The sequence below is a fragment of the Leptidea sinapis genome, chromosome 19, assembly GCF_905404315.1.
Source record: "Leptidea sinapis chromosome 19, ilLepSina1.1, whole genome shotgun sequence".
NCBI classification, from domain to species: Eukaryota; Metazoa; Arthropoda; class Insecta; order Lepidoptera; family Pieridae; genus Leptidea; species Leptidea sinapis.
The window spans coordinates 13,394,998-13,422,752 of record NC_066283.1 but is presented as its reverse complement, the minus strand read 5'-3'; the positions used below and the strand labels follow the sequence as shown (position 1 = coordinate 13,422,752).

Here is a 27,755-nt window from a genome sequence, read left to right as displayed (position 1 = left end):
TTATTACGACTCCCATATTAGATTTTCTTCAATATATTAATTATGCAGGTCCCAAACTGTTATACTTTTATTTTATGCATAGAATAGATTATTTATTCCACACAAACCTATTTTGTATAGGTTTTTTATGACAAAAAACAGTAAATGCAGGTGAAACCGCAGCTCACCAATGTATTGTTATAGATTTCGAAATTGCTCCTGCATCATGTTGACGTCTGGTATGCTACAACTACGTGTTTTGAGTGGCACTTTGTGGAATCTATGGATGCAGCTAGAACAAATCAGCGATGTCTATCAGCTGCCGTTGTTCCTAACCGATATGACTCAGGGACCTTCAAGAAATGAGCATACTTTCACCTTAAAAGCCTTCAACTCATCTCCTGACTTCTGGTTTGGCGAATCTCTATCCAGGCGGTTGCCTCACCCCAATACGTGCGTCTCTTGACCTTGGTCTGAGAATCGGACAACATCTATTTTTCATCCCCCTTAATGTTAAGGGTGGTCCACGCCAAATTAATTTTTGGTTTTTTGACATTTTTTTTTAAATTTATTTGATTATGAGTCAGCATTAAAAAATACATACAACTTAAAATTTTCACCCATCTATGATCAACAGCTACTTTTGTATCGCGATTTTAATATCGGTAATACAACGTTTGCTGTGTCAGCTAGTATATATTACATAAAAGAGAATGTATGTTTGTATGTTCCTTAATAACTCCTAAACTATTCGACCGATCTTCATGAAATCTTTTGTATTAGATTCGTTGAAGCTCAAGGAAGGTTTACATGTATAATTTAATATAGAAAAACCGACCTCAAAAACACTAATCCAAAACAATAGATTTAATAGGCACTAAAAAGTATAAAAATAATACTTTTTATAAAATCTTATCAATTAATCTAATTTTTGTTACGATTATTGTTGTTTTTGGAATGGGTGTCGTACCGCTGCGGCCCCACTCGCGCCTCTCGCCTCCTCACTTCGCACGTGCGATTCTGGCATATCTCACCTATAACTATCAATGTAGTTACAAACCTATCTTGGCAGAGCTCAAAAAAAAAAGAATTATCAAAATCGGTTCACCCAGTTGAAGGTTCTGAGGTAACACACATAAAAAAACATACCAACGGATTGAGAACCTTCTCCTTTTTTGAAGCCGTTTAAAAAGATACTATAGGTATATCCAGACGTGGAGAAGAATATTACTTGCATTATCCATCGTGACTTGATTCTACTTTTGGTCTACCTTATAATAGTTAAGGGGAGTCCGGGAGTGTATACCCGCCTTCGACTAAAATACTCATAATTCTTTCTTTACTTACAAATCGCTATTTTCCATAAGTTTTATCTTAAGCTGCATTATAAAGCTACATTTTATCTTAATAAAGTTTGACACATCATTAATGGTTTAAGAGTAATTAACGATTTATACCAAAGTGACATTCGGCTAATATCTCCCGCCTGGGTAGTAGCCTTTAATAAGTAATCTACATCACCTCTTATTCTTAATTGGAGCAATTAGGACAAATAAACTGTTCCTTATCATCTTTGGAGACTCCAACGCAAATTTCATAGACATATTTGCCACAAAAAGCACAATTTCTCATGTCCATAACTTTCTCTTCTCCGAACACATGAATCAAAGTCAATTACATCTGGCACTTCATCCAATTTAGTATCAGAGCTATTGTCATTCTTGGGTCTATCACTTGACTGAAAAACTTATCTTTTTCTTTGTTTACCTTTTTATTTTTTTAGTTAAGTATATTAATTTTAGTTCTAGTTTTAGTTTTTTCGAGAGGTCTACCAGGACGAAGATTTTTCTAGTTGCAGCTTTTGGAAATGGACGAATCATTTGTGGTAAAACTACAAACTTTTGTCGTGACTCAGAATCTACCTTTGTCATTTGACTATTCTGGATATCCAGATCTTGAGATTGTAGAAGCTACCTCTGCTGATTGTCTGAATATTACAATTGCTTGCTCCGAATCCTCCTTAGTCAAAATTGGTGGTGATGGAGCATAAAAACCTTCACCTGTAAATATGTCGGCTAAAAGTCTGCGAGGTAATTGTTCTTACAAATGGCTATATTGTAGATCTTAACAGTTCGTACTGGCTTTTTAACCATCCAATTACTAATGGCTGAATTATATCTAGCCTTGCGAGGTGAGTAAATAGCAACATCTTATCTTATGGCTTTAAATTAATTCTGAAGGGGGTTGGCTGCAGCAAAGTTACTCCATTTAAATTTGCGTATTGAACAACTTGAACTTCTTTGAGTTTTCGAAGAAATCAGAAACATTTTTTCTATTAAACCTAGTTGATCTAGATAAGTTGGTTGCTTCTGGTGTTCTTAAACTTAGTTCAAAGTTTCTTGTCTTAAATCCTCTGAACCAATCATTCCGTGCGCAGTTGTTGAAAGTCCAAGAATTATATGAGAATAAATATTATTGCGGGAGATGGGGAGAGATAACCCTGGGTAAAGTCTCCTCCCGACGGCAGGGTAATGTCTCCCACCCCATGCCAAGCTGTACTACCGTAATACCGTAAATGTTACTAGGCTAATTACACTTACGGTGTATATAAATGACATGCTGGAGTCTATTCACAGTAAGCAACAGAAATCAAATTTTGAAAATTGAAAAAAACTACAAACAGCACGAAATTGTCTCGTCACCACTCACTCCTAAATCAAACTGCCGATAGCAACGGCGTCGCGTTAGCGAGATGTGAGGCGTCTAAGGAGTCTAAGAAGTGTTACAACACTTCTTAGACTCCTGTCGCAAAATCCAGTTCCACAAAGATTCTATGAGCAGTGGCTATTGTCTCCCACCTGCTAAACTCTCCCGGACTCCCCCTAAAGCATTATAATTTAAACCTTAGAAATTAAATCAGATAAAATGTTTAACCCTGATCATTATAGATATGTTATTCAGCTGTATCGGCAACAAAGAGCACGTGAAGTTGAAAGTAAAGATAGATCACGTAACAAAAACATATTCGTATAACATATTATGATAAGATATTATAAATGCGAATAAATTCGTAAATCAAAATATAAAACTGAATCACGTGTTTGTGATGGACGAGACAGTGATTCCCACGCAGTGAAAAGAACGTGTGACGTCAGACATATTTATTTATCATATTTAATCCTAATATATGTATTTAATCCTATTCTGTTATAAGCTTTACGAGGATGAAATGAAATGACAAACATCATTGAAAAAAATAATCATAAAATTACACTTATCAATTTTAAAGATAGATATTTTCAACGCACTTCACTCGGAAAAGATAAATACTCTTTAAATCATTATTAATAGCGTCAGCATTTTATATTACGTACAAAATTTGGGATAAAAAGTTTCTTATGTAGGACAAAACTGGACAGTTATAGTAAAAAAATGTCATTTCATTTGTCCTCATTTAATCATAAAATATTTCTTTTGTTTGATAAAATATAAAACGATTTAGAAATGGTATTAGTGATTGTTGTATTTCGTCTATGTCTCCAAATTTAAGCTAAAATATGATATTTTCTAATTAATCTTCCATCACACATCTCCCATACACTATGTTTTCTAAATCTCCTTTCACTATGCAAGAACTACAAGGTATAAATTACTGCGGTCGGCCGCCTCAGGTGAATATGGTATTTCATATTAAAATTTAGCAAAACTTAGCACAGACAGTATTATTTAGATTTAATTAATATAACAATGTTATATTGCAATGTTCCACTATCTTGGAATTCACAAATCATTATCCCTATTGCTAGACAAGGCGACAATTCTAGCGTCATCATATCGCCCAATAGCTTAGTTTCTTGTAACCATATAAGTTGCTGAGTATCGAGGTAAATAATTTTGAATTGGTCATTGAACATTATAGAATACTGCCTGAATCACAGTTTCGATTCAGGAAAGGTACTTTGAATAGTGTGGGTACTTTAATAATAGTTATACGATTGACAATACAAATCTCCATATTTTTAATATGAAATGAGTTGCTGTTTCTGAAATTTTTACTTGCTTCACAATAAACCTTCATTTAGGTAGAACAATAAAACTAGACCAACCACGGGAACGCAGTAGACTGGTGTAGAAAGGAATTCCACAAGGATCTGTACTCGGGCCGCTACATTTAAACTTATATACCTATTAATGAGTAGGAATCTTCACTTCCAAATTCTATTAACATGATTCAATATGCTACAGGTTAAGTACAGTACACCATGTGAAACATTTATTTTATTATGTTGTCAAATATCGAATTCCTTAGATTATGTAAAGGTTTAGGTGAATGAAAATGGTCTCAGCCTTTTACCTGTTAAACGTTCGTAAGTTCACACGTCAACGATTAAATCCTCCGATTTCAATATATTTCTATAATCATCACCTAATAATAATGCAAAGTTTTTGGGTGTGATTTTAGATTTAAAACTAACAGATATGGCTCATTATGAATACATAGTTACTAAATGAGAAATGCTTCTCAATTTAATGCAATGACTCTCTGGTGTTCACATCCGTTTTATTTGAAGCTACTTTACAATGATATACGGAGTATCCTTGATTTCGGGTCCCGTAGCGCGTTCTTGCCAGATCCCTGCGGGTCTCGGAAGACTAGATTCCATCCAATTAAAAGATATGTGAATAATTACTGGAGCCATGAAATCAAGTTCTCTGAATGCATTACAAGTAAAAGTGAAATGAACCTCCGCTTGATTTTAATGGAAACGGAAGGTCATCCAATAAGATAGAGTCATTTGGAATAGAATATAAAAGAGCTATAGAGCTTAGACCATATTCTCTAAAACTGGCTAGTAATCATAATCTACCCAACATCATCGTCAATCATAATCCATAATTAAGTTAAGAACTAGATGTCGTTCTTCTTCTTCTAAGTCTTCAAGCTCTGGTGATATCAGAAACGATTTGTAGGTTGTTGATTAATGTTAACATAACAACATTTTTTTCCAAAACACATTTATTATTTACTTCTACTACTACTTGATTAAGTAGCTAATTTTGATTCACTGAACAGAATTATCGCGCCGCGAATTATACTAGATTGAGCTTAATTGATCTGTCTTATCTTCTTTGTTTATCTGTATATTTTATATATATCTCTGTATTCTCTAATGCTAATATTTTCAAAATTGGCATATATTGCTGATTGGTTATTATTTAGGTGATCAACAACAATTTTAACTTTCAGCAAGAAATATTGCAAAAATAGTACTATGAAACAGATCGTTTCAACAACTGAATCGAGCGTTATGGCCTGGGCTTACAAAGTCTTACAAAATCACATACAAGTTCGAAAAATACGAAATTTAACATTTTGACATAAGATCGCTCGTAACAAAACGAGAATAGGGCTACTGAATGTTTATTTCGGCACGAAAATAAAAAATATATCGTAGGATTTTTGTATTTTCTTATATTATTTTATTCGCCCCACAAAAGATTTACTAACTCGACTTAGACGAGTAGTAGGTTATTATTATAAGTATATAACCGCGTATGCTGCAGGACTAAGTCTCTTAGCAAATCCTTCAATATGAGGACCAGAAACGAATGAAACCAGAGTAATGCCACGAAACATAACAGATTCCATCGGCTGTATCACCTCTCCGTTTAACAAAACACCTGCATCTACATTTTTGACACTCGGTACGGTAAATTTTACCTATATATATCGTTTACTTGCTAAACAACATTAGTTTGTTAGCGCTAAACCAGTACACGATGTCAGATAGAATATCGATTACTTCGTCATACATCACTTGGTTTCAATTCACTTGAATATCAGTGAAGTCACCTGTAAACAATACCACTTTACTTTTTTTTTTGTTTTTTTTTCTTTATAGAAAAAAAACAAAACAAAATCCTTATGGATTAGGAAGATCATTTATATAGATAAGGAAGAAGGTCGGTCCAAGTATACACCCTTGTGGTACCCCCATACTGAGATCTCCGAGTAGATCTCCTGCCATTCACGTCGACCTATTAAATTCTATTGTTAAGATATGAAATTAGACGATCAAGCGCAGTTCCTTTTTACCATAGTGACAAAGCTTACTCACCAACGCGGTTGAATATTGTAGTTGAAGTCGCGTTGAATTTAAAATACCATAAGTAATAAACGCACTAATTCAAAACGCCAAAATCTACCACCAATTGTCTCAAACGGCAGCATGAAACTCAGCGGGTTCGGTTCTTCCTGATGATGTTGTTTTGCTGTCAAAGTCAAATTGCCTTAGTTACTTGGAACTATAAACACATATCTGCAAAATGTGTTACGCCAGTACTTATCTGTCGTCTGATTAGTATCTCATCGATATCTGTGTATTATCTGTTCTCGAAATCAGATCGAAGAACAACAAAGTGTAAAAATAACAGGATTACCAAGATAAACAATCTTAATTATTTTGTATCAGAATAAATAGTAACGGTCAAATTGACTCATGCGGCGAGGGTTTCCTACGTAGATCGTTCCTACTGACAAAATAACGAACATAGAAAGAAATAATAAATAAAAAACAAAAAAACTAAAACTCATAAAAGAGTTATCCAGGCGTCTAACCGATTTAACAGGTGACCCAAGATCTGGTACGTACCTCTGTCAAAGGATAAGTTTGGCTATACAAAGAGGTAACGTTGCCAGCTTCATGGGCATCTTACCTGCCGACAGCGTTCTTAATGATATTTACTATTTGTAATTAATGAATTTTATTAGATTATTTAAGTTTTATCTTATTATTTTTTATATATATAGTGCTATTAATTATTAAGTCATATGTAAATAATTTGAAATAAATGTATAGTTGTTAGATAACGTCAACGAAATCTAATAAATAAAAGAAATGCAATGTAATTGAATATGTAATGTGTTTAATAATCTTGAATAGTAGTTCACAACTGACACCCCAAGTGGGGCCCAGTGGATCGTAATTTATTTAAATAGTAAGTTAAACATATGGTGATGTTAAGAGGTAATTTAATGTTGTATATAGGTTCTTCTTAACAACTTGCTGATATCTTGTACATTAGCCTGCAAAATCAATACCTAAGCATTATCGATTTACCTACAGTTATGATATTCCTTTATTTGTTAAAACATTGATACGATAAGCATATTAATACTTACGTGATAAATAATTCCAAGTCATGCGTAAAAATGTAATTTAATACCATAATCATCCAAATCAATAGAATGTTCGAATTATTCTTTTCTGTATAAAGGCCAAGCTTGACCCCCATGCTCTGTTACTTTCTAATTTATTCGGGTTATAGGATAGCTTGTCACTTTCGGGTGTACGCGCGCATAGTAAATCCAGACACTTTATCCTAGATTTATAGGATATTAAGTAATCATAACAAAAGTAAAATAGTAATATTATTTACATATGAAAAAAATAAAAGATTGAATTACTGTTACTACTATTTTTTCATCACAATAAATGTATTTTTATGATGGAATAATTGAAGTGGTCCCCTAAAGGCTTTTTCTATCAGGGTATTTGTCGTACTTAGTTATATAGTAATTTCTCTTTTCTAATTTTATCATACAGTCTGCGATAATCTCTTTAGTACACGCAACATAAAGTTATGTAACTTTATGTTTCACACAAATAAGAAATTAATTTAAAAATTTATTAGATTTTCTTTTTAGATACCATTCTATAAGTTTCTACCGATAATTCTACCCAATGAGTTTATCACAGATTATTTTATTTACACACATTATTTTAATTATTATTCGAATAATTTTCTGATTTTGTGTGTTTTATTTATTTACCCCCTTACTCATAATGGTCCGCTAACTTTAAACAGCCGCTAAGGAGTGTTTTTTCTCATTCTGACTTAGGTCAATAGAAGAAGACAGAGTGAGAATTAGTAATGCTTTAAGTAAGCAGACTATTATGAATAAGGGGGTTAGATTTTAGATCATTGGTAATAAGAAGCTGAAACCAAAGTAGTATAAAAGAATAATATTATCATTTTTCAATACACTTGCTACAATTGATTACCTATTAAACCCTCGTTAGGTTTAAGGGGGAAAAAATTCTTGGTGTACCTCCATTATTAAACAACTTACAAGAATCGATGTTTCACAATATTAATTGATTTTTTTAATTTAACGCCCAGTATCTACCTCTTGTGAGATCATTTGTAATAGAAATTTCGACGCTTAATAATAATTAATATGAATTGAATGTGCAACTGTAACATTCGAGGCAAATTATACTTTATCGTTGATATCAATAAAACCTAATATCGAATGTTGTAACAACTACTTTTTACACTTGCATACGTAATGTGCACGTTAAAATAGTACTTTTTTTTTATTTTTTGTAGGCCCCTTGAAAGCCTAACTTGAACCACAGTTTCTCTAAATTGCCCACAAAATTTGGGGAAATAAAATGTGCAGTCGTAAGAATCAGAATGCAGAAAGAAAAGATGGCTGTTATTGAGAAGGTAAGGTAATAGTTGGTTGCTTCATTAATTGGAAATGAAATGAAATGAAATTTTAATTGCAAGAAACCATGCAGTACTCGAACCCACGACCTCCGTGCGTTCCGTGCCGGTGCTCTAACCAACTGAGCTAACCGTTCGAGTGAAGTATCGTTATAAAATCTTATGTTTTGTTCAACTCTCAGGTTGTGGCTTCATCTACAGGATCTACTTTACAGTTGCTGCCTGCTCAACCTCAATATTTGCATATTAGGAAATTGACTTGAAATAAAATTTGAAAAACAATTTTTTTTTGTGTATTAATTAATACTAGAAGTACATTCCAGGATGCAAAGGAAAAGTGTATTATGTCTTGTCTATCTAGACTAACAAAAATAAGCTGATACGAACATAAAATTCTCTCTCTCTTCCCCTACTCTTCCAGGATACTGGCCATGCATTTCCGGATAAAATCATAAATTGTATGTTGTTACCCAAGTAAGTATTTTGGTGCATTATAAAATTAAGTACTTAATACGCATTTAAATGTATATTCTAATCGTATAAAGAGAAATTAAATTAGGTACCTAATTGTAATACGCTTAAATTATGTAATTATGGTAGAGATAATTAAATATTATAATTGTGTGTCTACATCAAAACTACTGCATTAATTATTTATTACTTAGAGGTCAGTTAAATTAGTCATCGATTACTTAATTTAACAGAGTACTTAATCATCTTAATCCTTTTATTCCCTATATTATAATCTTTGTCAATATTGCAATTGGAACTACATTGGAACTCAGAATTGGTTATCAACTCGTCCGCGATTACAATTACCACATTTGCTTTCGGTAAAAATATCAACATAACCAGTTACATCGCTGTTCTAAACGGTGAACGGACGCTTTCAACGACGAAAAGTGTTTGTGATTAGTTGCGACTATTCAAGAATTATGACATACGCCTTTATCATAGTTGTTTCTGTGGCTATTACGTTGAAACTTCTGTTTATGAGCCTGTCTCTGTACTTTACACTTAAATATGACAGCCCCGAGAAGTCAGAGGTAAGTTATTTTTACTTTATTTGACGCATCGCTTTTTTGTTTGCAATGTCCGCGAAAAGCGATTGTCCGGAGACAATGAACTGCGTAATGTATTGAAATATTGTTTATATAAACATAGTTATGCATTACTAATACCTAATAAACATTAAAAATGTATTTGTGTTCTTAGTGACAAGCCCAAATGATCTAATCCTATTTAAAAACTTGTTAAAAGTATTAAATAATACCAAGGTCCTATCTATCAAATTTAATATTGTTCATCAAATAGGTACAACCAACAATAAATTATTATAAAACACTTCGAATTCGATACTTTAAAATGGCCTACTTTTTTTATTATTTATTTATTCAATGAACAAAATTATCTTAATATATATAATAATAAAGATATACTCGCAAAACCTCTAAGGTTTATGTGCGAGTGGTAAGTTCGTATTACAATAATTGTTTTAATTACTTAAGACTTAATATAACATATAGTAGTATTATTAAAAATATACATCATAGGTATTCCTGGTTATTAGCTTCTAGATAGTATTTTTTTAGCTTTACTTTGAAATTAAACTTATAACTTGTAACTGAAGAAGTGAGTGAAGATTTATTTGCCAAATAGGTAAGTATTTGCCAAATAAATAATGGCATGAATTTTATTACGACTAGTGGCACTGGAAATATTAAATATTAATATTACTAACTATTTAATCTATGCATCGGGCCTTTGAATACTTTTTGTGTAAGATAAGAATTAAGTATCTAGGTTGTATCTATGGTTGCTTCATTAATTATTGCATTCAGATATCAAAAAGATTCCAGATACCATAATTTATTTATATTTATATAATGACAATCTATCGGCACGTATCCAATTATTAGAATATACCTGCTGGCTGCTGTTGCACCCTGCCCATGACAATTGATTATTGGATGTTGATTTAACCCACCGCTATATATATAGTCGGTAGGTAGGTACTGCAGATGCCGTATGCACGGGCATGCATTATTGAGCCCTTGAACCTTGTTCAATTTTAACCTCCAAGATACTGAAGTTTGCGTATAAACACTAAAAGAACCCGACAACACTCCCCTTAATGCCTCGACTAGTATCGGAATAAGAGTTCTCGAAATCTCTAGCGATTACAAATTCCGCGGTCATCTGGCAGGCTGGATTAGCTTCGAAGAAACTGGAGGTTATAATAAGAGCAAGGCAAATACTACAAGCCGGTGCACATTTCAAATCTCATCAAAGCGCAGGTCCGCTCACATAATATAGAATATTGCTTTTATCTCTGATCTGATGCATCACAGTATAAGGTCAAACCATTCCTACGCAGGCAACGCAGATCTGCTCGAATCCTCGTGGATCCAGTGGTAATAATATAAATAAAATAATTAATGGTAGAAAAACCTCGCCGGCATCCTGTGAAAAAGCCTCCCACTAAACTAGTCATAAAAAACTCATTTAAGGCGAAAACCTGTTACACATACTCTTTAGTCTTATTTGAAACTTGCCAATGTTTGCTGTTGGTTATAGTTAACACTCCAGACCTATTAATAACTACCATTTTTATTTACAGTAAAATACTACGTTTCTCGTTATGATGCATTTGTTTAGTATGAAACTCAGAAGACGTATTCATAAAATATCTTGTATGTACTTTTATTGTAAAAGTACATTTATTATGATCAGTAATCAATACCAAAGATTGTAAGCATACAACTGTTTGTGCCTTTCTTTTTGACAAAAGTAAGAAAGTATTCGCTCGTAAAATATGATCAGGCGTTACATTAATTATTATTTTTGGATATAGTACTTAATAATCAAACATAACAAATCTTATAACTATATTTACAATACTATGACTACATAAAACTATCATTACGTGGAAGCGTACCAAGAATACTGGAGGTCTACTCGCAAAATCGACAACGATACATTCGAAACGATACAACAATACTCCGAATATATCGCAACTATCCCACCCTAACAAATGTTCAAATTCCTTATCGTTTAACGTTACCATAGACGAATATTTTGATTTTTTTACGATGTAACTGTGAATGAAAGATGTTCAAACATAAACATTATCTGTGCTATGTCGCTGTTAAGTGTCAAAAGTCAAAACATAGTTTAGGCGCTAAGGACCATGCCAGACTCTGCACCACCAATTTGGCATCATTAACACTTAATATAAATGTTAAAAAAATATGTAATGAATATAATATGACCATTTAAAACTGAATAAATTAAACAAAACTCGCGGATAATAAAATGTAAAAAAAAGTAACTCAACCCTTCTCGTCGACTTCCTATTTCTCAGGCGGCCATTTGCATTATTACTACGCATAAACGATCAACAAAATGACTTAAATGACTTAGTAGTAAAAAAATCCTGTTGAATAGTAAATCACATATAATTATTTCAATTATATTTATTAAGTATGTATATTGTATGGCAAATATATCTGTACAACTTGAAACGATATTAGCATCGACAGCCTAGAAGGTGTCGTCGAGATTATCGTAAAAGTGACGTTTGATTATTTGTGAAATTCGAATATTCGTCTCTGACATTTTCAACTAAGAGTAGGGTTAGGACCGATAATATCGAATAATGTTTCGTTCGTTCAATCAACGTTTCGACATTGAATACGATGTAACTAAGAGTAGGATTCGACACGACTAATGCCATGATTTATCGAATATCGATTTTAGGAGTAGGCCCCCTGGTAGCATTTCCGCGTTGGTTAGCTAGGCTGATCCGTTGACCGAAATAGCTGCCAGCGCTTGGGCCTCCAGTAGCCTTATTGAGGCGCGAGATAGTATTTTGAACATTCTCCGCGCCTAAGATGATTTAATTTTATTATTTTAAGATTATTTAAGATGTAATGGTGAAAGCCATTAGGTAGGTGCCTATTCTTGCTGCAATATAACGTTAAAAGGAAATTTTGTGGAGTTAGGACAGGTCTTTTTGGCTAATTTGAAAAATGAAAAATACCTAATACTGAACTCTTAATTCTATAAAGCAAAATTTACACATTGAAACGATAAGTATAACTTTATTGAAATATTGATATATTCCGTGATAAATCGATTTGAAAATATATAGTTAGTTGTTACGTCGGCGTATGCAAGCCATTGTTGAGACATGCTTGAAAACATTTGCTGGTGGCCTTCATTTTGTCATTGTTTACAAAAGAGAACCATGAACCAGATAATAATTGAAACCCAGTATCAAACGCGCCCCAAACGATACTATCTGTCTATTTGTAAGGCTATTTTGGTCTAATTGTGTTGAATGGAATGTAAGTAGGTAAGTTTAAGTAAAATACAGTGTTTGGATTATATAAACTAGGTATTTCACAATTTAATTGATAAGTCTGGGCAGAATCACTGGCGAAATATTGTATTTTTTTTATGAAAATAATGGACGAGATGACCAGGACCTTCAGTTGATGGTAATTGATACGCCCTACCCATTAAAATGCATTGCCTCTCAGGATTCTTGAAAAACCCAAAAATTCTGAGTGGCACTTCGATTGCGCTCGTCACCTTGAGACATAAGATGTTAAGTCTCATTTGCCCAGTAATTTCACTAGCTACGGCGCCCTTCAGACCCAAACACAAAAAGTTTACACATTACTGCTTCACGGCAGAAATAGGCACCACCCATAATCTAGCCGGCATCCTGTGCAAAGGAGCCTCCCACTGGTTTAATGTAACCCCTCGAATCCAACGGCGATTTATTGCACTCAAAAAAGTAAATACAAACCTCGGTAAAAATTCTCCAATCGAGCAAAAAATAAAAATAAAATTTAAAACTTAAAATAATATCTTAGGTAATTTATACCTTAATAGAATACCAGACTTGGACATCGGTGCTGATGAGCACGAGACATTTATAAATAAATGGTAGTATGGTAATCTATACTATATAATATTAAAAGCAGTGTTTGTTTGTTTGTTTGAACGCGCTAATCTCTAGTACTACTGGTCCGGTTTGAATGTATCTTTCAGTGTTGGGTAGTCCATTTATCGAGGAAGGCTATAGGCTATGTTTTTTTTATTTTCAAAATTGGGGATCCGTAATAAAATTGCTATTTTGTAACACAAGGTGTAAAATCGAAAACCTATTTTTGCGTGCGCTGCAAAAACTATTGACAATAGAACAAAATGATGTACAGCCTGTACATAATATAGGCAATATTTTATTACTTATAAAACTATCGCGTGAATTATACTTTATATGGCAAAACAACGTTTGCCGGGTCAGCTAGTATGGTACATAAATTGCAAGTCGAAGTTCAAAACAAGTTGCTAAGTAACAAAAGTTTAGTAAAAATCGTATAAAATCATAAAATTATATTTCAACTAATATTCTTAATAACTTATTTAACTATGAGTTTACTGATGTGTAAAATATCAACCGAACTAAACTTATTATTGTAAGTTTTATGTAACCGAGGAGGTAATTATAGAATGTTGTGCATAATTTGACGACACCAGGTGAATAGGAAATAAGCATGTGTGCCTAGAGCGTCTTTTTGAAGCACAAAATTTTAAAGATTACTGTCTAATTCATAATGACTTAGCGGAGATTTAAAGCGTCTCTAATATACGCTTGTTAAATAATGGTATTCATAATCGCATATTAGAGCTAAAACGCTCCTTATCTCTTCGATAAAGCTGACGTGACTGTGCGTGACTTATAGTAGCTAGGACCCTTCTATAAACCTATTTTCAGCAATCGAACGCAAAAAAACATGGCCGACATCGATCAGCTGTTCATTAAATAATGTGTTATATAGCTTCCCGCTCAAAGTTGTTGGATAACCGCCATAGATTGACAACCGACAGACTTCAAAACTTTGATTTTTGAAGTTTGAAATTGTTTTGACATCGACTTATGACAACTGACAAACCAATGACATTGAAAAGATGTCTGTTTCCATTGACAGTTTCTCATTTAGATTAGTTAAAATCATGTTTTTCTGTACGAAATAGCAACATTGAGTACTTTAGAGACGTATTAGTTATGGGAGATATATCTAACGAATATGAGTAAGGAATTTTATCGAACGTTCGATAGGCTTAAAACACGTTTTAACTAATATAGCTTTATACCTTCGAAAAGCGTTTTATTATGAATAAGGCAGTTAGTTCCTGACAGTCTACATAACCGTTATTAATATGTTATGGTTTTACGAATAATTATTGAAATACGACGATGATGGTTGAAGATTTCGGAAAAATCCAAGCCGACTGGAAGCTTTCATTGAAAACAATGCGTAATTAATTTTGAGATACTTATAGCAAAACAATGTATGATAGAACTGTTCCTTTTAAACAATTCTTACGGACCGTACATAAAATATATTTTTTTAATAATACTATAACATGTTTTTGTTCACTTTGTTTTTTTTAGAATAATACTTATACGTAGGTAGGTACATATTTGTGTACTAAGATGTTTTTAAATACTACTTTTATATCGGATGTTATAATATATACTGATGAAGGACAGAAAATATTTTTTTTTAAATAGTTAAACTGCAAGGGCGTGCATTGGTTTTCTAGCGAGGTAAGAACTGTCATGGATCTAACTACTCGTAGTTGAGCATTTATGAGTGGGTGTTCTATAGAAGTATGGTAATAAAATATTAACGGAACAAAATTAAACTAAATTAACTTTAACACTAGTGCTATATTTACTGCTAATTGCCTTACTAATTGCCTATACGATATGCACGCTCCTGAGTTCAAGTAGTGCACAAATAAATTTGAGTTTCATTTGAATCTAATCCACATGCTCTATGCAACATGCTGATACGAGACTGATGTGAAAAGCCGGGGCTGGTCGCTAGTTATACATAAATAATTTATAAGTCTAAATAGAGCCTCTTGCTGTTAAGCACCGCATGAAAATAGGCCACGTTTATTATGTTAGTATGCGTGACAAGCTACGTCCTTTTTATTTGAAAGCTAGTGCTTCCCGTATTCCCATTATAATTTGGTCCAGATCTGACAATGGCATCCATCAGAAAACCATAAAAGTCTTAAATTTGCTATACGTATGTGGATGATAAATTTTCATTTATTTTTACATTTTTCATTGGTAGTGTACTTCAAAATCACTAAAAAGTCGGTGTCAGTCAAGATAGGTTTGTAACTACATACATAGTTATAGGTGAGATGTGCTAGAGTCATGAGGAGGCGAAAGGCGAGAGCGGGTCGCGGCGGAAGAACACCGATTCCAAAAATAACAATAATCGTAACTAGAATTAGATTTATTAATTAGATTGTATAAAAATACGCAATTATTTTTATACTTTTTAGTGCATATTATATCTATTGTTTTGGAATAGTGTTTTTGAAGTCGGTTGTTTTTTTTGACGTGTTCCTAGCTGTTACAGACTATCTAGATGTATTAATTATCTAAAACTAGCTGACCCGACAGACGCCGCGCTGTTCTGTCATTAGAAAAAAAAATGATGTAGTCTATAAGCCAACGGAAATAGGTATGCAATCAAACTTCATGAGTTAAAAATGAAACAAAAACGTATTTCTGAATGTTTTTATGATATATAGTAATAAAATGATAAAGATTAATATTATTATGTAAACAGCTTTCACAGTACCGCTTTATAATTGCCAATTGTTTAAAGTATAAAAATTGATATACTATTATTCTTATGAGATAGACATATGCCCTCGCGGACTTTTCTGTAGACCTACAAACGATACACAATTCCACCATACATTTTTTTTATATCTCTATTATGATATAGCGTTTCCGTTGAAAGCCCCCAGACGGCTTATTTTTTTTCTGACATCTCGAACAAATATTGTTAATGTATAGAAAAATGTAGACAAAATCTTAATAAATTATTAACTTAAACCTTCCCCGCGGACCACGTTATCCATTGATGAAAACAGCATATTATACAACAACAACACGGTTTAGTAGTTTTTGAGTTTATCGCGAATAGACAGACAGACAGAAGCGGCGGAGGACTTTGTTTTATCATTATATGTTTTTTTTATGAAAATAAAGGACGAGACGAGCAGGACGTTCAGTTGATGGTAATTGATACGTCCTACCCATTACAATGCAGTGCCGCTCAGGATTCTTGAAAAACCCCAAAAATTCTGAGCGGAACTTCGATTGCGCTCGTCTCCTTGTGACATAAGATGATAAGTCTCATTTGCCCAGTAATTACACTAGCTACGGCGCCCTTCAGACCGAACCACAGTAATGCTTACACATTACTGCTTCACGGCAGAAATTGGCGCGGTTATGGTACTTATAATCTAGCCGGCATCCTGTGCAAAGGAGCCTCCCACTGGTAGAATGTAGTGATAATATGTATAGCTAGCCGTTTCGCAGTCAGTATTCGGCAAAACAGCAAAATTTTTAATTTTGTTATTTTGTAAGTACTTACATACATTATTGGAAAACAACTATCTAATATTTTTTTTTATTTCAGGCTGGCAACACTAAGCGAAGCGGCAAAGGTATCATGGCAAAGTGTAAGCAAATAACACGGGCATTTATGCCCAAAGTCAGCTGTTATGCCGACGGAAAAGATAAATATGATCTGAATATTTATAACAATTAGGCAAATAGCTGCCTAAGATATACAAAATTAGACACTACTACTTATGTATTACATTTACCTATATACACGATTTTTTTTAATACTAGTTTTAATCTCCCCAACCTATACATTTTTTTAGCCATGAATTTTGACTTCTTTATTCAACCAGTGTAGATAACATTGTTGCACTCTGCGTGAACTCACAAGGCTTGCAATGTGGGCTATATGTTATGACAGTAATAAATATCTAATAATTATAAGATTAGGTTTCTAATGTACCTCTATATTTTTATTTTTTAATTAATGCTCATTTTAAAGGTTACATTATTTTTTTAAGGTGAATGTTACACTAGCATTAGGAATATTCCTGTAAGGCTAGACGTAAGTGTTGTAAATAAATAAATAAACATCATAAGTAGCATATTCAAATTCAAAATCACTTTACTCATGTAGGTCACGGAAATGACACTTATTAATGTCAAAAAAAAGATTTTTTCTAATTGAATCTACCGCTATTTCGTAAAGGGTTGAGCTAATGAGACGAAGTAGCAGGAAACTATAAAATGTAGTTTCTATTAACCTAGTAGACCAATTGAAATACTACTCACTAACGATAGGTATTATTTTGTGATAAATTTTACATTATTAAAACAAGACTAGTAAGACGTTATAACTTATATACATATTTAATTTGTACCCAAATTTATGAACGATGTGGGTCTCGAACCCGCGCCTTTCAGTTCCGTCCGAGCGCTCTTACCAACTGAGCCCACCGTCCGAGTTACGCATAGACCGTAAATCTCGGTATGCCTTATTCAACTCTCAGGTTGTGGAACGATCCCAACCATTGCATATTGCACATGAGTAAATAAAACGATACAGAGACTAAGCTTCATACAACCATGCGAAACGGTTGCAATTTTACAATCATTCATCACACATGCCCCTTTCCTTTCTTGTTTACTGTCGTAAGGCGCAAATGAAGTAAAAATATTATCTACAATGACAATCCTTGTCTCCAAGTATGAATTAGTCACTGCTATACACAGCGCTTTGGAAATCAACCCGACTTTTTTTTTAAATAAGCTATGGGTTACCTGATGGTAAATGATCAATACTGAAGATACCAAGTTGGGTTAGGTAACTACCTAACCCAATATCGAATTTTACGCACCACGTACGTTCATTCGAAATTTTGGTTGTTTGTGAACACAAATTTCCTGATAACCACTCTGTAGAGGGTCGCCACAGATGTAAGTGGTGGATGATGTTTGAGATGGTGGTGTGATGTGCGATGATGAGAATCGTCAGGGAATCAACGCTTTGAGAAACCTGAAGACAATATAGCGGCGTCCCCAAGCAATCGTACCAGAGCTTAGAGTGTACCTCCGAAGATTCGAGCAGCTGTGCGTTGCAGGAATATGCAAATTATTATTATAGACCATTTTATTCTTGAATTACATGTTGGCAATTCAAATTTGGAACATATCTATTGTGTTAGAAACCAAAGGGGTTGTAAACACTACGTAATAAGAGGCGGGACTGCCTAAGTAAAACTTTAAATTTAGATTAGTATGAAACGTGCAGTGAGATTCAACATAAGTTTGATAAAGTAATTACAATTGGGCAACGAAGTATAATCCGGCTAAGTTTTAAAACGAAGAGTTGATTAAAACGTAGTGGATTTCGTGTATCTCCGTTTTTTACAAGATTATAGCCGTCTTCTTCTATTAACTTCCATCGTTTACTGCCATTTCACACATGTTTTTGAGGATCGAGGCTAATTACAATAATGTAATAAAGTCTTAACACTGACATGTATAAACACCACTGGTCAGGCTGTTCCAGATTGTCAGGACAGGAAAATAGTGTTGTTTTTTTTTTCAATTTGAAGCGCCACTCGCTAGTGTCCAGAAAACTAATTTTGACGTATAATTCAAATGGCTGCAAAGGAACATACAATACTCTGAAGAATTTTCGCATTTTGAATTAATTTCGTTCGTTTTCCATGTTATTTATACTTCAAGAATCAACGTTTTAAGGTACACATTTTTTTTGTAAATATTTTCCCACCATTTATCGATATTTCCTGAGGTTGTTTTCAATAGTTTTAGTTTCGCAGACTCTCGCTACATGTCCAACAGCGCCAAAATGGCGAATATCAAACAGGCACAAAAGCACTTAGACAGCAGCCGGTCCAGTGGTATATAGAGGTCAGTGGGTCTTAAAGAAAACAGAATTGCAGTGATTGCCTTGAAAACAGTCGATATGGAGCCGTCAGTCAGTTTTAAGACACTTCAAAATCTAGGTATCAGACGTATAATGTTCTTATATCGTAGATATTATCATTAGATATGTAACAACATATCCTCTATCGATGACCTTATAATAATGCGGCGGCCGCAAGTTATTGCAACTAAATTATTTATTTATTTAAACTTTACAGAATTTCTTTTTTCCAATGGAGAGAGTTTTTTTTTGTTTGGCGATTAGGCAAACCTCGAAATGTGGCGTGTAGTATTGAAACATATATTGATTTATTCCTTATAATCTCTAGATTACAACGGTATATTTAATTTGAAATTGTCTAAACGGCATACTTAGAAATACGATAAAAATGTGAACCTCAAAATAACCTAATCTAATATATAAAAATCTCGTGTCATGGTGTTAAACTTTGAACTCCTCCGAAACAGCTTGACCGATTCTCATGAAATTTTGAGTGCATATTGATAATTGGGTAGGTCTGAGAATCGGACAACATCTATTTTTCATCCCCCAAAATGTTAAGGGTGGTCCACGCCAAATTTCTTTTTTTAATTTTTTTGATATTTTTATTTAAAATTGTTTGATTATGAGTCAGCATTAAAAATAAATACAATTTCAAATTTTCACCCATCTACGATCAACAGTTACTTTTGTATCGCGATTTTAATATCGGCAATACAACGTTTGCTGGGTCAGCTAGTAATCATATAGAAATGTTAATAATAATCTATTACGTAATATCTTGAGAATACAGAAACGGCCATAATTAAGTAGGGGTTGTACTATCTGATATCAAAATAAACAGAGCCTGTGGGAAGAGTAAGGATACAACTGATAAAATATTTTTAAAAGTTTACAATGACGCACAGAACAAAAATGTTAAGTTAAAAAACTTTAAGTAATATTCTTGTACTAGTGAGCCTGACAGACGTTATCTTGTACACACAGAAACGAGACTTATTTTTTAATAAACAGTAAAAATACTAAATATTGTGATTATGTGTACAGTTACTAAAATTCAGTGGGAGGCTCTTGTGCACAGGATGCCGGCTAGATTATAGGTATGGCCACAACGGCGCCTATTTCTGCCGTGAAGCAGTAATGTGTAAGCATTATTGTGTATCATTATGAAGGGCACCGTAGCTAGAGAAATTACTGGGCAAATGAGACTTAACTTATGTCTCATGGTACGAGCGCAATTGTAGCGCAGCTCCGAATTTTTTAGTTTTTAAAAATCCTGAGCGGCACTGAATTTTAACGCCAAGGCGTATCAATTACCATCACCTGAACGTCCTGCTTGTCTCATGCCTTAAGATCATAAAAAAATTCAACCAATCGATAGTGTTTGAGTATGTATATACTTACTATGACGTAAGTTGTATGTAGACAAAGTAAGTATTGAAAATATGAACAAATAAAAACAAAATGTGTTATGAAATCGATGAACTATAACAATAAATTAGTAGTTAGAATGTTTGTTAGTCAACCCGTGAGTAAAGAAAGAAAAACACGGAAAACATTCATCAGAATCGATCCAGCCGTTTAGGAAGAGTTCATTAACATACAAATAGACAGAAGAATTATATATGGACTTAAATATAAACCAATGGAACACACAGAAAAAAATTCATGCAAAACGGTCCAGCCGTTTAGGAGGTAAGTTCAATTGTGAATCTAAACCATTCTCGAATCCATCTGAAGACAAAGAAAATTTCATTAAAATCGGTCCAGCCCTTTAGGAGGAATTCAGTGACAAACACATGCACGGAAGATATATGTAAGTAAGTATAATATAATGTTTGCCCATTACAAAGTTTGACTGATTAAATTATTTTGAAAAATTAACGCAAGTAATAAGTATGTATATAGTGTGTATGAGTAAGTATGTTCTGAGTATATCAGAGTTGCGAGTAGTGTTCAGTCTAGTGTAAATAGGCTGGTATAGCCAGAATTAGCCGAAATCATATAAGAATACAAAGGGGATTGACCACCGAAAAATGGGCTTTGGTTTCACATTGTTTCATGGAGTGCCATCATGAAACTAACCTCATTAGTAGAATATAATATTAAAAAAACATCCTCGAAGTAATTAAATCTGTAGTTCAGCGTATTTGTGAAAAATAGGTTAATAATGTTCATGAATTTAGGTTATATTTTTATGAATTTTTTACTAAAATGAAACATGATATCTGATTGTAGATCGATTCGTATTACCAATAAAAAAAAATATATCGGGTTTTTATCAGAGAATTCTAAGTATTACATTGTAATTACTTCCAAGAAAAATAGAAGACCTTTATCTGACCTTGGTTATATCTACTGTAAGTACTGAACAGAATGGCAAATATACAGGATGTCCCAGAAAGAATGGATAATCCTTGAACCCCGCACGGGACAGCTCTCCAGCAAAAAAATATCTAAAATAAAAAAATTCCAAGTGATACCCAAAATATGTTTTTTTTTTTAGAAAAACATACGTTTTTTTCTTTACTTCACATTCATGTGCACAACGCCCACAAAGTAATGAAATTTGTGACGTTTTTGATGTCATCTTATTCCTGATAGACTATACCTACTACTAGAAATACTTTAAATATTTTTTCAAAAACAAAATAAGAACTTGAGTTTTTGACGTGAAATTTGATACCAAAATAATTTTAGCATAGTTTGAGTGTGTTTCATGTAAAAAAAAGTATGAAAACATAAGTGGCCAGCTATTTTAAAAAATGCGCAGTTCATACAGCTTACAAATTGGTATAATTCATCATTTTATTTATTATCACTACGAAGTTATTGCTATTGAGATGCAAAAAGAGTAAATACGACTAAAAAAGAAAAGATAAGTCTTAATAAATTTTAATAATAATAAAAACATCGGGTGTACATAAATCGAGCTTTATTCACAACAGGTGTTCAAATTGTCCAAAAACGCCACAAATTTCATTACTTTGTGGGCGTTGTGCACATGAATGTGAAGTAAAGTAAAAAAAACGCAACGCCGCCGCAATGTGACTCGAGTCTCGAGTGCGGACATAGATTAACGCTTGAAATGGCGAAATATTGATGCTGTCTGTTTCGGGATGATCGAGGTAGTATATATTAGGAAATGATGTAAAAAAAGCGTTGTTACAGTGAATGTAATACGAAATGTAATAATAAACAAGTGCGTATATAGGTAGCTGAACTGTCAAACTACAAAAACAAGTTTTAGGGTAGGTAGCGGACGTAGACAGTGAGTGCTGTTGGCTTACGTAGGAGTTTTTTTTTCAGTAACACTGTCTCTTTCGGTATATCCCTTGCTAACTGCAGAAGAATCAATGGATCATTTTATTCTTCTCCTATATCTTATAGTAATAAACCCTCAACAAAGAGACATTCATCAATAATATAAGATACAAAAAATAGTAATTGTAAACTTAAAACTTTTTGGGAGCCGTGGTTAAAAAAATTGTAAAACCCTTACTGTAAATAAATTTCGGTTTTGTTTTGTTACTCCTGTATGCTTTTCATTATTTTATGTACAAATAATTTATCATCAATGTGACTATATAAGTACTATAATTAATATTAAATTATTTTTTTATAAAATTAAGACACTTTATTTACTTACCTAATTTCAATGCAGTTTTACTACTTTAAAACTTTTACTGAATTGTTGATTCATGGATGATTCTTTATTTATCTATTAAAATACGAAGCAATTAGCAAATTAGATTTATCGCTTTTTCGCTTGCAATAATTACATTTACTATCCTTCTTTCACGTGTAATCGTAATGTAGTGTGCTATTGCAATGTTAAATTATTCATGTGTGCGTTAGTGTATCATTTATAAACACCGAATGTTGTCTAGGTAACCTATCTATACTTTTAAATATCATTGGTATATTGGAACAGCTTCAGATTATTTACAGCTAATTAGACAGTAGAAGGTAGTGATTTATCTCCAACTGTAGATAGGATATTGAGAACGGCCATTAGAGTATACAGCTTTCGCCTTTATAATATGAGTGTGATTTTTTTTTAAAAACGTAAAAAGCCTCTGAATGGACAAATTTTGATCAGAAAATAGGGACATACTGAGAAACGTAAAACTTATCGCAACCTCCTTTTTCGTTTGGGTTTAAAAAAATACCTTCGCAACCTCCTTTTTCGTTTGGGTTTAAAAAAATACCTAACTCACTGGCCAAATTGGGTTTTAAATTCAAAATACGCAGCAAAAAGTGATTACATTGCTATTGCCTATTGATCAATAATAATTTAAACAACTGGAGTAAAACGCAGAAATGTATAGACATGGCAGTTGAAGCTTATTATGGTGTCATTTGTGGCATGTACCATATTTCGGCTTTATTTTTGTATGACGTGAATTGTCTATATGACTTATATTATTTTTTATATATTAAATTGTCTATATATCTATACATTGTATAGAACGTCATTGGTAGAGGAGCTTATTTTTTACTGAGTCGCAACCACAGACCTATTAGCCCAATGGCTGCAATCAGCTTGTGGATTCCCACAACTGCTTATGGTTTCTTATCTCCCCGATATTATAACCCGACACCATCTCTCTACAGTTGCTGAGCAGGAGTACTTCAGTTAGTGAGGGCTCAGCCCTAAGGCCAGTCCTATAAAATGTTTTATAAGATGTTATGTGAGAAAAATAAATTAAAATAAATTTGATAACAATATATAATATTCAGTAATAACAGAAAAATAATTAAAATATACAATAATTGCATGGTAAAAAGTATTTGTATGTACAAAATATACATTTATACATAATGTACAAGATAGTATCCACTCATATTAATCAGAGTCATAATTAGTGACAACTAAAAAGTTCATCTCCCTTGTTGCAGCTGGCCATGTCACTGTTTTCTTCTGAATGTCCAATTTTAAATTATTGGACTTATACTCAAGTGCTTTATGCACTATTAGCTTATTAAAAGCATGAACATGTGGATGGTTCACATATTCCTCAATATTCATCCATTTACAATCCATCACTTCTCTTTGCGACTGTACAATTTCCTCAGACAATGCCGTCAGCATAAGCAATATGTAAATATCAGAATTTCCATACATCATATCATGTGTATGTCTGAATGTGATTATTGATAAAAATTCAGCATCAATCCCAGTTTCTTCCTTGACTTCTCTAACAGCTGCATCTTTTATATCCTCACCTGTAAAACATAAAATATTTAATTTATTCATGAAAACCAACCAGACACTGTTTTTTAAGCTATTGCATAGCTTCTATCGCGGCCTTGAGCGTAGAGACCGAATCCAGAAATTCCGTCACGAAAAAAACCTAACACTTACTTACTAGATGTATATAGATATTTCGGCACAGTCATTACAGTTGCCATGGAACAGTGGTTATCACATATGCTTTTTGTACAGTTGATAAAAAATGCTATACCGCAATAGCTTTACCGCGGCAGTCCCCGAGTGACACATGTCTTTTTTTTTTTCATTAAAAAAATATCACTTTGTTTTCATATTTATTCCATTTTTATGAGAAAAAGAGTGTCAGATGCAAGTCACTGGCCATTATAATGTGGAGCCACTTAGAATTCTTGATTGAACCTACAAAAATTCTGAGCTTCTACTTCAAGCCTGAAAAAGGTGGTAGGCAGAAAGTTGTAATCCTATGCAAAGAAGTCCCTCAGTGGGGAAAAATTTGGTATTTTAGGAACCATCCATAAATTATGTCACACAAATTTGATAGTTGATCCCTTCCTTGTCACAGGACACACTTGTAAAACCCCCTACCCCTGCTGTAACATCACAATTTTTAAATTATATTTTTACACAAACAAGATTGTATTTAGAGCATCATATCTTCATCAGAGCGCGTACACCTTCCTCAAAGGCTGGCAACACTCCTGTGATTCCTCTGGTGTTGCAAGAGATTGTGCGGTGGTGATCACTTAACACCAGTTGATCAGTACCCCTGTTTGTCCTCCTATTCCATAAAATAAAAAACAAACAAAAAATATGTTTTTAACTAAAGTTTTATTTATGGACGAAAAATAGTAAATTACACTACCATGCTCTTTTGCAACATCAGAAAAATTGCAAGAGTGTAGCCACATTTGAATGTAAGCACCACTGCAGGATTTATAAAAAAAATGAAAGAAAATAATCACAAGCAATTTAGGGTGATGCATCGTATTGTAGCTAATGTCTATACATAATAGGTAATCCTAAAATTAAACAGATAGTTTTGATAGAAAAAAAATCTCTGCAACTTTCAAATGGAAGGTTGGGAAATCCAGCAGCAGGATCCTGATATGATGAATTACTAGAGTGGTTATTTATTACGTTCCAGAGTTGGTGATATACTTTAAAATAACTTTTTTAGTACTAATCCAGTTAAAGCAGTGTTTCCCGATGTGACAAAAAGACTTGACACAACTTTAAACCCTTTTGCTTTGGGTTATTTAAATGCAATGCAATATAGGTGACAAATTTAACAAACAAGGCAAATTCCAAGAATGTGCAAGAAAACTTTTACTACCATTTCCATCTTCATATTTAGCTGAATAGGGATTTAGTTTTGTAAATGATTTACTGATAAAAAAAATGTCTTGATATAACACAATGTGGAGAAAAGCTTAGTAAATTGGAACCTTATATGAAATATGTGTGCAAGCATCAAACGCAAGAATATAGAAAAACCAATATTAAAATTATTTAGAATTTCAGACTTTCATTATGTTTTAAAAATTTACTTACGATATTTTGATAACAATTTAAAAGTGATTTCTTCTGAAAACTTATCATTTATATTTCTTAAGGGAACAAAAAAATTTTTAAAGGTTAAAATTTATGTATGAGGGCCATAAAAATTTAAGAAATGTTAAGGTGGGGCATAGCCTAAAAACGGTTGGTAAACACAGAGTTAAAGTTTAAGGAAAGTAAGGATGGAGAATAATGCTACTACAAGTAAAATTAGATTCTCTAGGAACAAAGTAATACATACCTCTCTCAACATATCCACCAGGCAGCTTCCAATGTGGATAATTATAATTCTTTTCAGATATTGCCAGCATTTGATTCTTGTCATTCAACACTAGAGCTCCTACTCCAAGATTTGTGTGGCAAGGTGGAGGTAGATTGGGTTCAGAGTCCGTAGGTAGCCATTTATACATCATAACAAAATCATCTCTAGCATGATGGAAATTAAAACCTTTCTAAGAATATTATTACACTTTTAAAGTAAAAAATAAGATTATTGTTAAATTTAGCAATATAATATGTATGCATTAGGTTGTCTTACCTTAGCTAGTAATGGAACAAATTCTGCCTTGTCTATCTGTATCTTAAACCAAATACAGCGTTTACCTTCAGATGACCAACAATTCAACGAATCTGAGAAAATAATAGTATGGTGATTAATTATATTAAATATATGTAATGACCTTAAAAGTTAAGAATTATGTATGTTACAAACCTTCCAATTGTTTATGAAAGTCAGCAGAGGTCATTTTTATATTGGCAGAGTCCACTGTTAAACCTTTGAATTTGTCGCTTTTTCCACTAAATGTGCTATAACTCAAATGACGAGGATATCTATATGGAATCACAAAGTGTTCAAACTCAAAGTATTTTACATATTTAGAGGGACATGTAATCCTAGAAATAATATGCGGAATTAAAGCCATACTTAGGATTTCTTCAATTAGACCTCGCGTTACAACAAATATATTCTTCGAGAACTAGCCACTTGCACTTCCACAGTTCCACTTGGTGATACAGGTATCTTTATTCGTTAGAAGTCAGAAATAAGGTCCAACAAAGGTACTCTGCGGTTAGATAAGGTCTACTGACTCTACTCTAGTCAGTGACTATTATAAAAAACAAAAATAATCTTGATCAAAATAAAACTTAAGGTAGGTACATAATAGGAATATAATAATAAACTCGAACTTGAAAGTTGAAACTCTCTAAGAAAAAAGCGATTCTCTCGATTGTATGAAAATTGAAATGTGCAGTCATTGTCCATTGATAGATTGACAGAAGACGGCTATAATCTTGTAAAAAAAGGAGACAGTCGAAATCCACTAGGTACCTACGTTATATACAAATGTTCGCTTTCAAACTAAGCCGGATTATACTTCGTCCCTTTAATAAATATCCCTACCTTTTTAATATCTAGGAGCACGGTAGTGCCCTCGCTAGTCTGTGGCCTCTGCCAAGTCAAGCAAAAACAAGCGGCACCTCCGAACCATCCTTTTCTCGAAGCAGTTCAGGCTATTTTCGACCCGACCAATCGAATTTTTATTAACTGCTAACTAAATATGCTTCTATGTCTTCTAGATGTGCCTTAAACTTTTGAT

At 33.1% G+C, this 27,755-nt stretch overlaps 1 protein-coding gene and 1 long non-coding RNA gene across 3 annotated transcripts; one reads left to right on the top strand and one right to left on the bottom strand.

Annotated features, from left to right (window-relative positions):
- The first annotated feature begins 9,194 nt into the window (after nucleotides 1–9,194).
- LOC126969837 (uncharacterized) lies at nucleotides 9,195–17,236 on the top strand. The gene is made up of 2 exons (XR_007730465.1): nucleotides 9,195–9,539; nucleotides 17,025–17,236. It is a non-coding gene; the product is annotated as an uncharacterized LOC126969837 (long non-coding RNA).
- Nucleotides 17,237–24,078: 6,842 nt separating this feature from the next.
- LOC126969829 (uncharacterized) lies at nucleotides 24,079–27,411 on the bottom strand. 2 transcript variants are annotated; one of them, XM_050815396.1, is made up of 5 exons: nucleotides 27,083–27,410; nucleotides 26,870–26,988; nucleotides 26,696–26,787; nucleotides 26,399–26,609; nucleotides 24,079–24,593 (listed from the first exon to the last, which is right to left on the bottom strand). In XM_050815396.1, the coding sequence occupies exons 2-5, from the start codon at nucleotides 26,901–26,903 to the stop codon at nucleotides 24,214–24,216; spliced, it is 717 nt and encodes a 238-aa protein (XP_050671353.1). In that variant the 5' UTR covers nucleotides 26,904–26,988; nucleotides 27,083–27,410; the 3' UTR covers nucleotides 24,079–24,213. The 2 variants fall into 2 exon arrangements, with proteins under 2 accessions (XP_050671353.1, XP_050671352.1); XM_050815395.1 differs by having other exon boundaries at nucleotides 26,870–27,411.
- Between the last annotated feature and the right edge of the window lie 344 nt (nucleotides 27,412–27,755).

Excerpts from the sequence above, each read along its gene's own strand:
- LOC126969829 (XM_050815395.1), bottom strand. The coding sequence starts at position 27,080 with ATGGCTTTAATTCCGCATATTATTTCTAGGATTACATGTCCCTCTAAA. Across the intron at positions 26,788-26,869 it reads CTTTCATAAACAATTGGAAG|ATTCGTTGAATTGTTGGTCA; the intron begins GTTTGTAACATA and ends TTATTTTCTCAG. Across the intron at positions 26,610-26,695 it reads TTGTTCCATTACTAGCTAAG|AAAGGTTTTAATTTCCATCA; the intron begins GTAAGACAACCT and ends TAATATTCTTAG.